The sequence below is a fragment of the Montipora foliosa genome, chromosome 14 (genome assembly GCF_036669935.1).
Source record: "Montipora foliosa isolate CH-2021 chromosome 14, ASM3666993v2, whole genome shotgun sequence".
NCBI classification, from domain to species: Eukaryota; Metazoa; Cnidaria; class Anthozoa; order Scleractinia; family Acroporidae; genus Montipora; species Montipora foliosa.
Genome location: NC_090882.1, coordinates 20248998 through 20261497, shown reverse-complemented (window position 1 = coordinate 20261497; position 12500 = coordinate 20248998). Strand labels below are relative to the sequence as shown.

The 12500-nt window shown below is 39.3% G+C and overlaps 3 protein-coding genes across 4 annotated transcripts in view; 1 reads left to right on the top strand and 2 right to left on the bottom strand.

The window, feature by feature from the left end:
- Positions 1 to 3675, bottom strand: part of LOC137984960 (RAC-gamma serine/threonine-protein kinase-like) — a 15894-nt gene extending 12219 nt beyond the window's left edge. Inside the window, exons 1-4 of the mRNA XM_068832334.1 lie at positions 3570 to 3675; positions 2115 to 2203; positions 1462 to 1584; positions 671 to 722 (exon numbers count right to left, since the gene is read on the bottom strand). Coding sequence (XP_068688435.1) covers positions 671 to 722; positions 1462 to 1584; positions 2115 to 2181 — 242 coding nt within the window. The 5' untranslated portion in view covers positions 2182 to 2203; positions 3570 to 3675. The remainder of the gene's footprint in view (positions 1 to 670; positions 723 to 1461; positions 1585 to 2114; positions 2204 to 3569) is intronic.
- A 1196-nt stretch (positions 3676 to 4871) lies between these two features.
- Positions 4872 to 7568, bottom strand: LOC137984762 (RWD domain-containing protein 2A-like). The gene has a single exon (XM_068832031.1). It carries the CDS (start codon positions 7561 to 7563, stop codon positions 6628 to 6630), a length of 936 nt encoding a protein of 311 aa, XP_068688132.1. The 5' UTR covers positions 7564 to 7568; the 3' UTR covers positions 4872 to 6627.
- Positions 7569 to 7649: 81 nt separating this feature from the next.
- Positions 7650 to 12500, top strand: part of LOC137984241 (1-phosphatidylinositol 3-phosphate 5-kinase-like) — a 56173-nt gene continuing 51322 nt past the window's right edge. Inside the window, exons 1-3 of one of the 2 annotated variants that reach the window (XM_068831359.1) lie at positions 7650 to 8195; positions 10493 to 10682; positions 11582 to 11946. In XM_068831359.1, the coding sequence (XP_068687460.1) occupies positions 7800 to 8195; positions 10493 to 10682; positions 11582 to 11946 (951 nt within the window). In that variant the 5' untranslated portion in view covers positions 7650 to 7799. The remainder of the gene's footprint in view (positions 8196 to 10492; positions 10683 to 11581; positions 11947 to 12500) is intronic. The other variant, XM_068831358.1, reaches the window with a different exon arrangement.

Sequence of the window (12500 nt, the reverse complement as noted above, 5' to 3'; positions counted from 1 at the left end):
CTGCCTGGCAAAAATTTGAGCTTTGATTTTTATCCAAAGGTTGTTTACTTTGAGTCTACATGTAAGTTGTAAGTTTTGGATTTCACAGTAATAATAATAATAATAATAATTGTCGCCGCTAATCGTCGTCGCTAGTACAGCAACGACGCAGCTCAACAAGGTCGAACTGAAAGCATACAATGGCGCCTCTGGCAGGCGCTATACGATCCATGTGCGACCTTGGACCACAGCTTACAGCCAGCTGAAATCAGCTGTGTTATAAGTTTAAGCTTTTAACTGGGGTTAATGAGCCCTAAGGGAGTACTTTTATTCCTCACTTGTCCCTAGTGTACTCTACTCCCCTCACCCTCGCAGTCAAGGCTTGTCCAGTAGTCAAAAGCTCATTGTTTAGGTCAAAGTACTTTCACTTTCACAATGTTAAAGCGGTTGCCAAAGCTTCCAGTAGTTTTCCACAACATCACGCAATCCATTTACATAGGAAAATTCCTGTTAAAATAGACAGGTGTCTTTTTGAAATGAAGGCTTAAGACTTTGGTCACTTAGTGTTGAGTCAACATAGTTTTGAAAACCAAAGGAAAATAAGATTTGATTTTTTGATGATAGTACGTCCACTTTAAATGGACTTACAGATCGAGCTGAAAAAAAAAAAATGAAGAAACTGGCACAGTACCTTATTATAAATGAATTTGACTTTGGCTTTTCTGTTCTCATTATCTGACATTCTGTCAACAAAATAACAATAAAAATTATCACATAGAGGTCTGTGTAATGTACTTGAATGAGCACCTAATGAATTAACCCTTATAAATCATGCATCCGTAATTGGCGATTCTCATTTTACCTAGTAGCTTGAATATGCACTCTACCTAATCAACCCCATATAAAAGGATTGAAAACACCTTTACCTGCCGTCAAACCTATGCCTTACTCATCTCAACACATCTTCTTAATGTTTCGTATCATCTTATCGGTTTCTGTATTCATACACTTAGCCCTTCAGTCTCAACATTACAACATAGTAAGGGAACAAAGAACTGTACTATGTACTTACAAGTTCTCGAACTCTGACCCTCCAAATCTTAACACCTCTACACTACAGCGACGAACATGCTGAACCAAACACAGTTGTTTTAATTATTTACTTCTGTATAATAAGTAAATTGCTATCCATGTATAATAACCATAAGAAATCCTAACCTGACCCTAATTTTTCTCTAGGCTTAATTCAAGCTCTAAAAAAAGTTTCTTCAATTCATCTAAGTGTGTTATTCAACCTGTCTGTAGGTAAATAAGGATCACCAATTTAACCTAGGTTAAAACAGATTCAACCTGAGAATGGGTTTTACCGGCAACATATACACCAAGATATTTTAAAAAAGAAAAAATTCTGGACTACTACAGTTATCTCCAATATTGCACAAAGCCCAGCAACGTGTTGATAATCCATTTACCAGTACTTACTGGAAACTGAGAAGTTATTAAGAGGTTCAGTTTCTCTTGATTTAGGAACTTCCTTGTATCCAATGAAACTGCCATCACTCCAAAGCTGAAAATATCTTGATCTCCACGTCCTGATGTACTCCCCTATGGGCGAGATTTAAAACAATTTCATGTACAGTAAAACTTTGAGGTCAGAAAGACTGACAGGTGTCTATCATTACCAACATTATCACAATGCATTCTGGGGCATTTGAGGTGTCACTGGGCCAATTGCCATGTTGTAACATCTTTTACTGTAAATAAAGGAGCTATGTCACACAATGATGTAATTTCATGTAAGTACAGTAGAATGAAACCTTGCAACCACTTAAAACTGTTGAACAACATAAAAGAAATACAGCAAAAGGAAAGGGAAGCATGGATGAACACCAATGGACAAGATTGAAACGGACTGCATTTGGGTAATCTTGACAAAAGTCAGCCCAATATTTATCAAGTTAATAGCAAATAGCCTCGATAAAGGTCGTTTTGCTTCAGAATCATCTTGTTTGTGACGTAACAATAATTTTATCAGTAAAGGAATTCCACATTACCATTTTCGAGTTTTAAACTCCTGATTAACTAAAGATTTTCCCTGAAAATAGCCCCTCTAAGATCACAAATCAATACAGTACCTCTCTTTTGGACCCAGCCTACTTTCACAATTTGTGCACCAGGGCTTGGACCATGAACAGCTGACATTGTGAAGCCTGCTGTGAAGACCCTTGAAAATAAGACTAAACCATTACAGGAGAAATAATACTTCATTGTAAACTATGTAATGCTGTATAAGTTTCTCTTGACATGTTCTGAAGTGATTCTTTCATTTTGACTCTGTAGATCTAATTCTAATACATGCCATTCATAAGCAAATAAGTGGCTTTTTGAGAGCCACAAGTGGTACTCTTTAACACAAGGTAAACTTAATACAAAGATGTTGTAAATTGCTATTGGAAATGAAAGCAAGAAATCACGTGGTTTAACATGGTCTGACAGTTACTGTATAAACTCAGCAAATGGGAGATAAATGAAAATTCCCGTGCTGGATAATAAATAATTTGTTGCTGTTGCAATTTGATTCTTATAAGATTATTTGCTGGACGGAAATAACTAAGCAACAACTGGGGGGGTTTTAGTTACATCGAAGTCAACGTAGAGGAAATTAAAATCACATGTCGTAGTATTATATTGTCTCTGTTTTGAAACGGAACTCGGTGCATTCTTACCACAACAAGTTTTAATAAATATTACTTTTCAAAAGAAGTTTAATACACAGAAAAAAGTTAATTACATAAGCCATTTACTTTCATCTTTGATGGGTTCATTTCATCACATCGATCGAACAAATGTTTATAAATTTTAAATTTGAATCGATTTAATTAAGAGGATGTCTGTCCAAAATAAACAATATAATTGTTGCAAAACGAGATTACGCAAACCATGCAGCAAGTCAAAAAAAATCGCTTACAAGATGTCGGCCTTTTGATATTCTCCTTGAGATTATTCGGTGTTATGAAAATAAACTGATAGCTGCCGTAATGATACAAGCATAGAGTAAAACAACTTGTATAAAGGAAAGCATGTCAAAAGAGCGAGACTGTTTGGCAAAATATTTTTTTAGAAAAATAAAATAAATTTGGTTTTACGACTTATCAAGTTCTTCGAAAAGTTATTTGACCCGTGAAATTTTGGTATGCTGAATTGTTGCGCGAAAAAGTTACTTGTTGAATTCCGCCCACAGAGAACAAATCATGGTGACATATTGGAAGGCAAGAACAGCGACGAGAGCTTCAGCGGAAATCTTACTAAATTATCCTCAATATTTATTATCGAACACTAGTTTAGGGAAAACAAAAGAAACAATGTAAACAAATTACACCAAGGCATAACTACTTTAGTTGCAAAGAATTAAAAACTAAGATCACAACGCATTCCTGTAGATGTATGTAACAACGCTCCCAGGAAATTTTGCTTTCGGGTTAGAGTTCGCTCGATTATACTTCGATATCGTCACTTTCGAATCCGATCTGCTCTAAGGTTCGTTGTGATTTGTTGGGACAATATGAAAGAAGAAAATAACAATAGCGTACCTGTTTGTCACTCCAGTAAATTTTAAACAAACAAGTAGGTATAAGCGATCTGTGAACGTCCTTCCAGCCGAAGCTGTCGCTTGTCGGAAAGAGCAATCGACAACTAGTACTCAATCTCCTCGCGTCCTTTGTCACGCAACAATAATTTTCAAATGGACAAAAGAGGCCCTGACAAAGGGAGGGGTCCCGTGTCGCTTGTCTGAATTTTAAAATCACTCGTGTCGGGGTTTAATCGGTTCACTCTCGGAATTTTGCTGGGAAAGGATGTCTTTTGTCAGATGAATTTCTCAGTAACAATCCTACAGTAAAAAGTTAATCGAATAACGGCATTCAAGACCTATGATACATGTCTAAAAGGATTTCATTTTATGTGCTGTCACTACTTTTTGGGCCATGTCGCTTGTCGGAATTTACCATGTCAGGGCCTCACAAAAACGGCTAACTCGATGTTGTACCCAATTCAAATCTCCCGGGGTTAAGATTCTTTGTGTATTGTATTTGCATTACAATGTAGCATTCACATTTAAATTATATGGAAATGCCTGGAAGAAAACGGTTCATTCTCAAAGTGTTTGAATTATGTACAACATTGACTTAGTCAATTTCAATTTGGTCTATTTTTGGGGGTCTTTCTGCAGGAACCAGAAAGCATTGTGTTTTTGGTCACTTGGGATTAGTCTTTATTTGGAGTTATTTTGTTTTCTGTCTTTGCTTCTTTTCTTTTATGTAATTTGTGTTCCAGGACCCGCAGAAGCTGCCATTTTTGAGATTGACTTGACTCTTTGCTACTCCATTCTGGGAGGGTATAGAAAACTGTGGGTGGGTGGCTGAGATCTTTTCCACACACACACAAAAAAGTAGGAAGTGGGAGAAAGGGTTTTTTTTTAAAAAAAAAAGGATTTCTATTTCACATGGAGGAGCTATTCTACCCAAGCAACACTTATAAAGTGCACATGACAGTAAAGCAACACATCACTTCCTCCTCGTTTGCTGCGGCAGGTCTAAAACACAGGTCACATTCCACAGGTCACTCGTTGCAAGTCAATGTTTTGCCTTTTTGAAAGTAACACAAAACCCTCAATTTGGCTAACCCTAGGCCTAAATACCAACCTTTGGCGGCCCTAGGGTTAGCCAAATTGAGGGTTTTGGTTACTTTCCGAAACATAAAACAATGACCTGCAATGAGTGACCTGTGAAATGTGACCTGAAGCCGCAGGCTGAGGGCAACTTTTTCAAGACCGAGGTCAAAGTTTTTCGCTATACGGACCAACCCTTAGCTGTTAAATAACTTCTTTATTTTTTTCCTCACTCTCTCTCTCTTCCTCTCTGAAATCACTTTTTGAATTGTTGACTCCCACTGCCCTTGATAGCGAATGCAATAAGCGACTTACAAACTGAACGTTTCAAACAGAAATATTTTTGTCTGAATTCTATTTCCGCACCTCTTGTCTAATAAAAATCTGTTCTGAAACACTTACTTCTGTATGTAAACGGATTCGGTGCCAAAAAATGGAAATTTTAGGTCATTACACAAGCTCACCCAACAAGGGCTAGGATTCTGGCCGGCAAGGTAGAAAAATTCTGCCCTCCTCCAGAGCCAATCAGATTGCAGGATTTGCAGAATTCTGCCTGCTCATGCATTGAGAAAAAATAAATGCCCTCAATAGTAAGTGAGCAGGTACAGTATACGTTGGAAACAACTGACCTTCAGTGACTTTATTTATCATCACTATGTGATTATATTTTGGACAAAAGATGGAGCCGGTTACTCCAATGAACAGTGACATGGATCAAACCGTGCTGTAAACAAGGAAAGTTGGTTTGATGAAATGAGCTGATTGAAGTAAACTCACCACTGTACTTTTATTTATTATATGGCAAGCTATTCTGAGGCTAAATGGAGTCCTCTAATTGGATGGTTTTTGGTCTGGATTTTACAGTATGAACCATTACCATGGAAACAGTCCGTTTCCATAATTTTTCTCTCCTGGGAAATTAAAGTTGAGCGAAACACAAAAACTTTTTGAAAAGCAGAAATTAATTTTTTTGATCACAACAGTACAATAATAATTATAGCAAGTGGAATTTAGTTTTACATGTAAAAGGTTACTGTCCAAAGTTTGCTGATGGAAGACAAAGGGTTACGAACATTCACCAAGCAGAGAAGTGTCCTATCTATCATTCAGAGAAATGATGCCTTAAAATAAACAACTTACTAACCTCACTTGTTTGGGACTGTATTTAGCTCTTATCAACCGAGCAGGAGGTCTGTATGGGAGAATCTTGACCAAGGTTGTGAGTACAGACCGAGGTCAAGATTCTCCCATACAGACTGACTAAGCTTGGTTCATAAGATGTTTATTATATGGCAACCAAGAACAATTTAATTCGTTTAATGTAACTGGTTTGTACTAACTGACATTTTGCTTGTGAACGGTGATGAGTGGCGATGAGCTGAACTTAATTCTGTCAAAGTTTGCTCGTCATCCTCTCTTTTGTCATCATGCTGTTTGGCACTTCCATAAATAAATATAGGTAGAAGAAAATACTCAATATTTTTGCATTTTAGTTTCCAACTTTTCACCGCAAAACATTACCGGTCTAGATGCCGGTCTAGATGGGAAAATCTAGACCGCGGTCAATATCGATTTCAGCCAATCAAATTCGTGAACTTGGTAGTTCCCAGTCCTTGTGAGACAGAACCATATAATAATGGGGAATATTGGCCCTTGGTCGTTTTCGTACGGACCGAGCACAGCAAGGCCAATACTGCCACAACCTCGGGCCAATATTCCCCAGTACCGTCTTTGTGCGCGTTTAAGGCACTGTTACACGTGAAATGTTCGTGCAACTTGTCTCGCAATGTTTTTGCGATATGGTGGCGGGACAAGTTGCACGAAACAGTTTACAGTGTAACAGCACCTTTAGTAAGAGGTTATTACTTTTACAGATTCATTTGATAAAACTAAGTTTCTGTGCCTCACTCATAAAAGAATTTCTAGAGACTCACATGATTACCAAAAAATAAGGAAAACCTTCTTGAAAAAGAAAAATGCCCTCAACTATTTAGAGAAGATTTCCCTTCTATTCCAAATAAAATCTGAAAGATATCACCCAAGTTATGCTGTTCCAAATAATGAAGAAACTGGCCCATATCCATGTGATTCTCTCTTGTCCCATGAACTTCGAAAAATAGTTCATCAAATCCCGAAAATTTTCTTTGATCATCAATGCTCAAGTTCTCATCTCCTTTCTCTCTGTGTCTACATGTAATTTTCTTCCAATTTAGTCGACGCAAACGGCTGAAATATTCCTCGACATTTATCTCATTGCCTTCCAAACAAACAACCCCTGGTTTACCTGGGAGACAAAAACCAGTAAGGTCATAATCGCACGCCCATTGTAAAATATCTTTTCTCTTTGTTTTACTATAAATATGATGCATATACAACCACATTCTCAGGAAAGTTCCATTTTTTTTAGTTTTGTGATCATTTTCCCGTAGTTTACTCTCTGCCGTAGTTAATTTGTCGTCTTGACTTCTTCTGATATAAATTCCTCCATTTTCTTGAACCCACTGAATGACAGACAAAGTGCAGAGCTCACCTCTTTCAAGAGATGATAAGTGTGAATTCAATTCATCGTTTAATTCCCTCTGGGCCTCTCTGTTTACATCCTGTGATCTAGCAAACAACTCTGGTTTTCTGTTAGGGTATTCCTGAGGAAAGTAAAACGACACTTCTATCATGTTTTCTCGGTCACGATTTGCCTCACCGAATTCACCATGTAATAAGCTTATCGTTAGTGAAAAATTAAGACCATTTGGCTCCAAATTTGTTCTTCCTGAACAAAATTCTTGTATGTCTGCGAGAACTTGCTCATCCACTTTAAACTCATCTTCTGTCGGATACATAGATCGAAGCATTTCCACCTCCGAGATCTGCAGTGCTAGAGTTTCTCGGATGTGATTTATTTCCTCCACGCTTGTCGCCATTTTGCCAAATCGATCGGGTACAGTACGTAAAAATCTTCATATATCAAGTACCCACCATACAAAACGTACGCCATGACTGCAGACTCATAAAGAGATGTTTTCAAAGGAAATGAGTGTCACAAGTGTATATATTTCGTCAAAATAGAAGAAAGTTAACTTTTTCTTCGAAAATGCCGGAGAAAACGATAGCAAAACTTTGTATGGTGTCTTGGAACGGACTGCCTTGAAAGGCAAGAATGGGTGATTCCCAGGATAATGTCAGGTTGACGTCCTTTCGTCCACTTAGTCCAGAAACGACTACATCTACTTTTTCCCTGGCGCGATTTTTTCAAAGAAGGAGACCTGAAGCACGAGTGGCGGTTAAGGTCGACAGCGCAAAGAAACAAGGTTCATTTAATTCACTTGTCAATCCTCGAAACTCTCCGCAGCTCCAGAAGCGAACGTCAATTTCATCAACGAGAAATCCTGATATTCAACGTCCTTGGTCGTCTTCACCAGTTGTAGGACGCAAGGCCAGTTATCACTCCAGCGCGGTTGTCGGTAGCAGAATAAGACACCCTTCCTCTGCCGGTTCTCGGAATGTCCACGCTGTTCTTGGTCGCTTGGATGCAGCCGCGGGTGGTAGAGGACAAGTGAGAAAACCAATTTACTTAATCAACAGACTTAACTGATTAGAGTGTAATGTGAAGTGCTAAGTTTCTACCCAATATGAACCATGTGAGCGTTAAGCCCCGTTCAAACGGTCATGATAGTTGATGATAGTTGATGATAGTTTCAACTATCACGCACGTTTGAACACGAACTATCATTCACTATCATCAACTATCATCAACTATCATGCAGTTTGGACATGTTCAAATTCGACATGATAGTTCATGATAGTTTTTTCCGTTTGACCGAGCGGATGATAGTGCATGATAGTTTTTCGGTCAGCGGGGGTAACCAAGGCGGGCTCAATGCAATATGTCTACCGCAAGTTTGCCATCATCCTGTGAGGAACAACAAAACAATAATTTGGACGAATATTCGGACGACAGTGACGATGAAAGCGAGAAAGTGAGAAAAGCTAAAAAAGCTAAAAAACCAGACAACGAGAAGTGGAGTAGTAGTTTGATATGCAACCTAATAGATGAGTACGAGGCACGGCCATGTTTGTGGAACATTTTTTGCGATGACTACCACAATCGGGATGTTTACATTGTTTACATTGTTTACATTGTTTGTTTACAATCGCGCGCGGTAGGAGACTAGGTACCAGTTAGCTACGCCAGCACATTGCGCGATTTCGTCAACTATCATGAACTATCATGGACCGTTTGATCGCAAACATGATAGTCAATGATAGTGAATGATAGTTGAAACTATCATCAACTATCATCAACTATCATGACCGTTTGAACGGGGCTTTAGCCCTACTGATGGAAATGGGCCCACACAAGGGCAGAGAAAAACTCTGACCAGGGTGGGAATTGAACCCGCGACCTTCGGGTTAGATCACCGCTGCTCTACCGACTGCCAGAGCTACAAGGTCAGACGGGAGCAGGCTGTGGGAATTGACGATGTTAAAGACATGGCAATGAACATGTACAAGTGCCAGGAAGGATTACGTTTTTGCAAACGTTGGTTGTGAAGCACGGCCTTCTCCCGTCTGACCTTGCGGCTCAGTGGGTAGAGCAGCGGTCATGATCTAACCCTGAGGTTGTGGGTTCAATTTACTTAATACTGTGTTAGCCAGGCCTTCCACAACAGAGCCTCCACTTTAAATGTGCCCTGTAAAGGCCCAAGCACAACAATGCATTGGAACCATGTGCTCTCCTCTTTTCAAATAGTATTGGGTTCTTAACCCCCCTCCCCCTTACCAAAAACACACACAAAACTTTTGATTGTGAGATGGAGTCCTGAAATGGTTTAGCACAAACCATTGTTTGCTATTGTAATTGGACAACTATTTTATATTATTTTGGTGATTTAAGCTAACATGTTGTTTTTGCCAGTTTATTTTCCTTATCTGGGAAGATTTTAAAGTCACAGTAACCTTTTGCAAATGTAATCAAAGAGGAAGCACTAAGTTCTCTTCAGTTATTTTATGAAGAGACCTACAACCTTCTTCGTGGTAAGCTAATTATAATTGCTCTACCAACTAAGCCTTTTGGTTGGTTGTCTCGATTTCCCTGCCCAAACATTTTGGACTTTTAAACTCCCCTTGCCCCAGTGTCAAATGGAGGCACGCACAAAAGACAGTTCTCAGGTCACAGGTCTCTGTTTTACTAATACAGAAACAAATGTAAACATTCATTAGAGCTAACCTTAGGCATTAAAACTCTTGTTTAGGTCTACTTAGGCCTAAGGTTAGCTTTTTTATTAATGAATGTTTAGGTTTGTTTCTGAATTGGTAAAACAGAGACCTGTGACCTGAGAACTGTGTTTTGTACCTGCCGCGTCAAATGGCCGTTCAGATGGCCATAAAACTTTCTCTGACCTGAAACATATGATCTCCGAGTACCAGGGGCCAGACCTTGGGTGAGAAAACTATCCTTAGGCCTAAAAACTCTTGTTTAGATCCAATTAGGCCTAAGGTTTAAGCTTTAATGATTGTTTAGGTCTGTTTCTGAATTGGTAAAACAGAGACCTGTGACCTGAGAACTGTGTTTTGTACCTGCTGTGTCAAATGGCCATTCAAATGCCCCACCATGAGTATATTTCACATAATCAAACTTCCTATCCCATTTACAATAATTGTTTCAATGTCTTCATGCTCATACAAATACCTCTAAATGTCTCAAGAAAAAGAAACTCTGTTCAAAGGATCGATAACATAATTTTAGGCAGATAATTTTTACAGTTATTCCAGAAAGTGGACTTGTCTTCATAAATAGCCAAATAAATAGTACTTGCATCTGTTGGCATTTCTTGTTATTTAATATTTTAGCTCCGTCAAGAGTACAAAGAAAGCAATTTCAAGCAGTACTGGATGCCAGATGAGAATTGCAAGGAGTGTTACGAATGTGGAGAAAAGTTCAACACCTTCCGTCGCAGACACCACTGTCGTCTTTGTGGACAAATATTTTGCTACACATGTTGCTACTTGGAAATCCCTGGTTTGCTCATGGGGTACACAGGTAAGATACAAGATATAGTTTAGTAAGACCCTAAATAAAAAGAATGGAATCTTTCCAGCAATAATTATTTTGTATTTTTCCCATAGTCTAATGGCTGATGACAGATGGTGATGATATTTGTGCAAGGCTGCTGCCTAACGGTCGTCCAGTCGCCTGGGGGCCTTATTTGTGAGTGCAGGCAACCAAATTTCTGAACAAGTAGCCTAAACAGGCACCTTACTTGATTCATCCTAACTTTCTTGTAAATTTGATCCCAGCTGGGATTAGATTAATTATTTCTGGGCTCTTGAAAAAATGACTTGGGCTACTAACTATTAATGTTGGAAGCCCGAAGGGCTACCAGGAAATTTTCTTAGGCAGCAGCCTTGATTCATGGCATTGTTGTATCGCATCTACAGACTCTTGGATTTGCGAAGTTAAGTCTCTGCTTACAAGCCAGAAGGTCCATCAGGCCGGTGCTTATCTCCGGTTTCATTAGCATGAAGCGACTAGGAGTATTTCTACTCCCCCCTGGATGGGATGCTTGTCCATCGCAGGGTTACCCCCAGCATTTCGCCGGTATCAATTTATACACCTGGGTGGAGAGAGGCACCGCGAGAGTAAAGTGTCTTGCCCAGGAACACAACACAATGTTCCCAGCCAGGACCCGATCCCGGACCACTTGATCTGGAGTCCAGTATTCTAACCATGAGGCCACCGTGCTTCCCATGGCTTTGCAAAGTAGAAGTTTTTAAGTGCATTATAGCACTGTTGCTGATATTGAAAGCAATAACCACCACTTGCAATATAATTTAATTCTGTAAGTGAAAGGCAAAAATTGTTAAAATTTTAGACTATAATAATTACCGTATTATTTTTTTTAAGATGTCGATTTGGTATTCATTTTTGTTGATTGATAGGGCAATTGAGAGTGTGCACCTACTGCTTTAAGATAGTGCAGGGATATACTCAGCTATCACCTGATGTTAATGTGGTCAGGAACGTAGAGCTGCTCCAGTCTGATCCAAATGCTTTCGCGACTGATCAGGACATCAGTACTAATCCCATTGGTAATATCACCTTGTCTAAAACCTACCCTTACGACTTGGATGAAGAGAATTTCTATCATCAGTCAACTCTGAGGAAAGTAAGCAATGGCTCTACAAATGCAATGAGTTCTTATTTAGAGAAGTTTGATCAAAAGGAACGACTGTCAGCAGTGCCAGGGAGAAGTCCGTTTGATGCATTTGGAGTTTGCGCAGCTGAGGCAGACATGTTGAAACAGGTTAAACAATATTTTATCTGTTTATATTATAATTCAATGTATTGAAGGGCTCAGGATTTGATCCTTGATTTTAAAAAAATACACCCAGTATTAAAGTGTAATTAGCTTGTAATGCTTCACAGTTGTTATTTCACAATGTAAATGTAAATGTAAATATGTGCTTAGTTGACTGCTCCCTAAAAGGGCTTTTCAGGATCAACCGGCTCAACGGGATCGGACCGAATGCATGTGGAGGCGCCCACGGCTGCCACCATATGATCCATGAGTGATCTCGCAGCACCGCAAACCCAGCCAGATGTAATTGACTGGGAGTCGATTTTGAGGAGAACCGGAGTTCCTGGAGAAAAACCCTCGGAGTCAGGTTGAGATGGACTGAAACTCAGCCCACATACGACCCGAGGCCAGAGTTCAACCTGGGTCACAGAGGTGGGAGGCACTATTGATGACCACTAAACCACCCTGACTCCCGACAATAGACGTGGCCCATGGAGGGGAGACTCTCATATAAAAAGGTGGGGGTGCTTGTCAGAAATTTTGAAAAGAACCCTTAAGAG

What these genes read in the sequence shown, in the direction of transcription:
- LOC137984762 (XM_068832031.1), bottom strand. Translation starts at nt 7,563, where the DNA reads ATGGCGACAAGCGTGGAGGAAATAAATCACATCCGAGAAACTCTAGCA.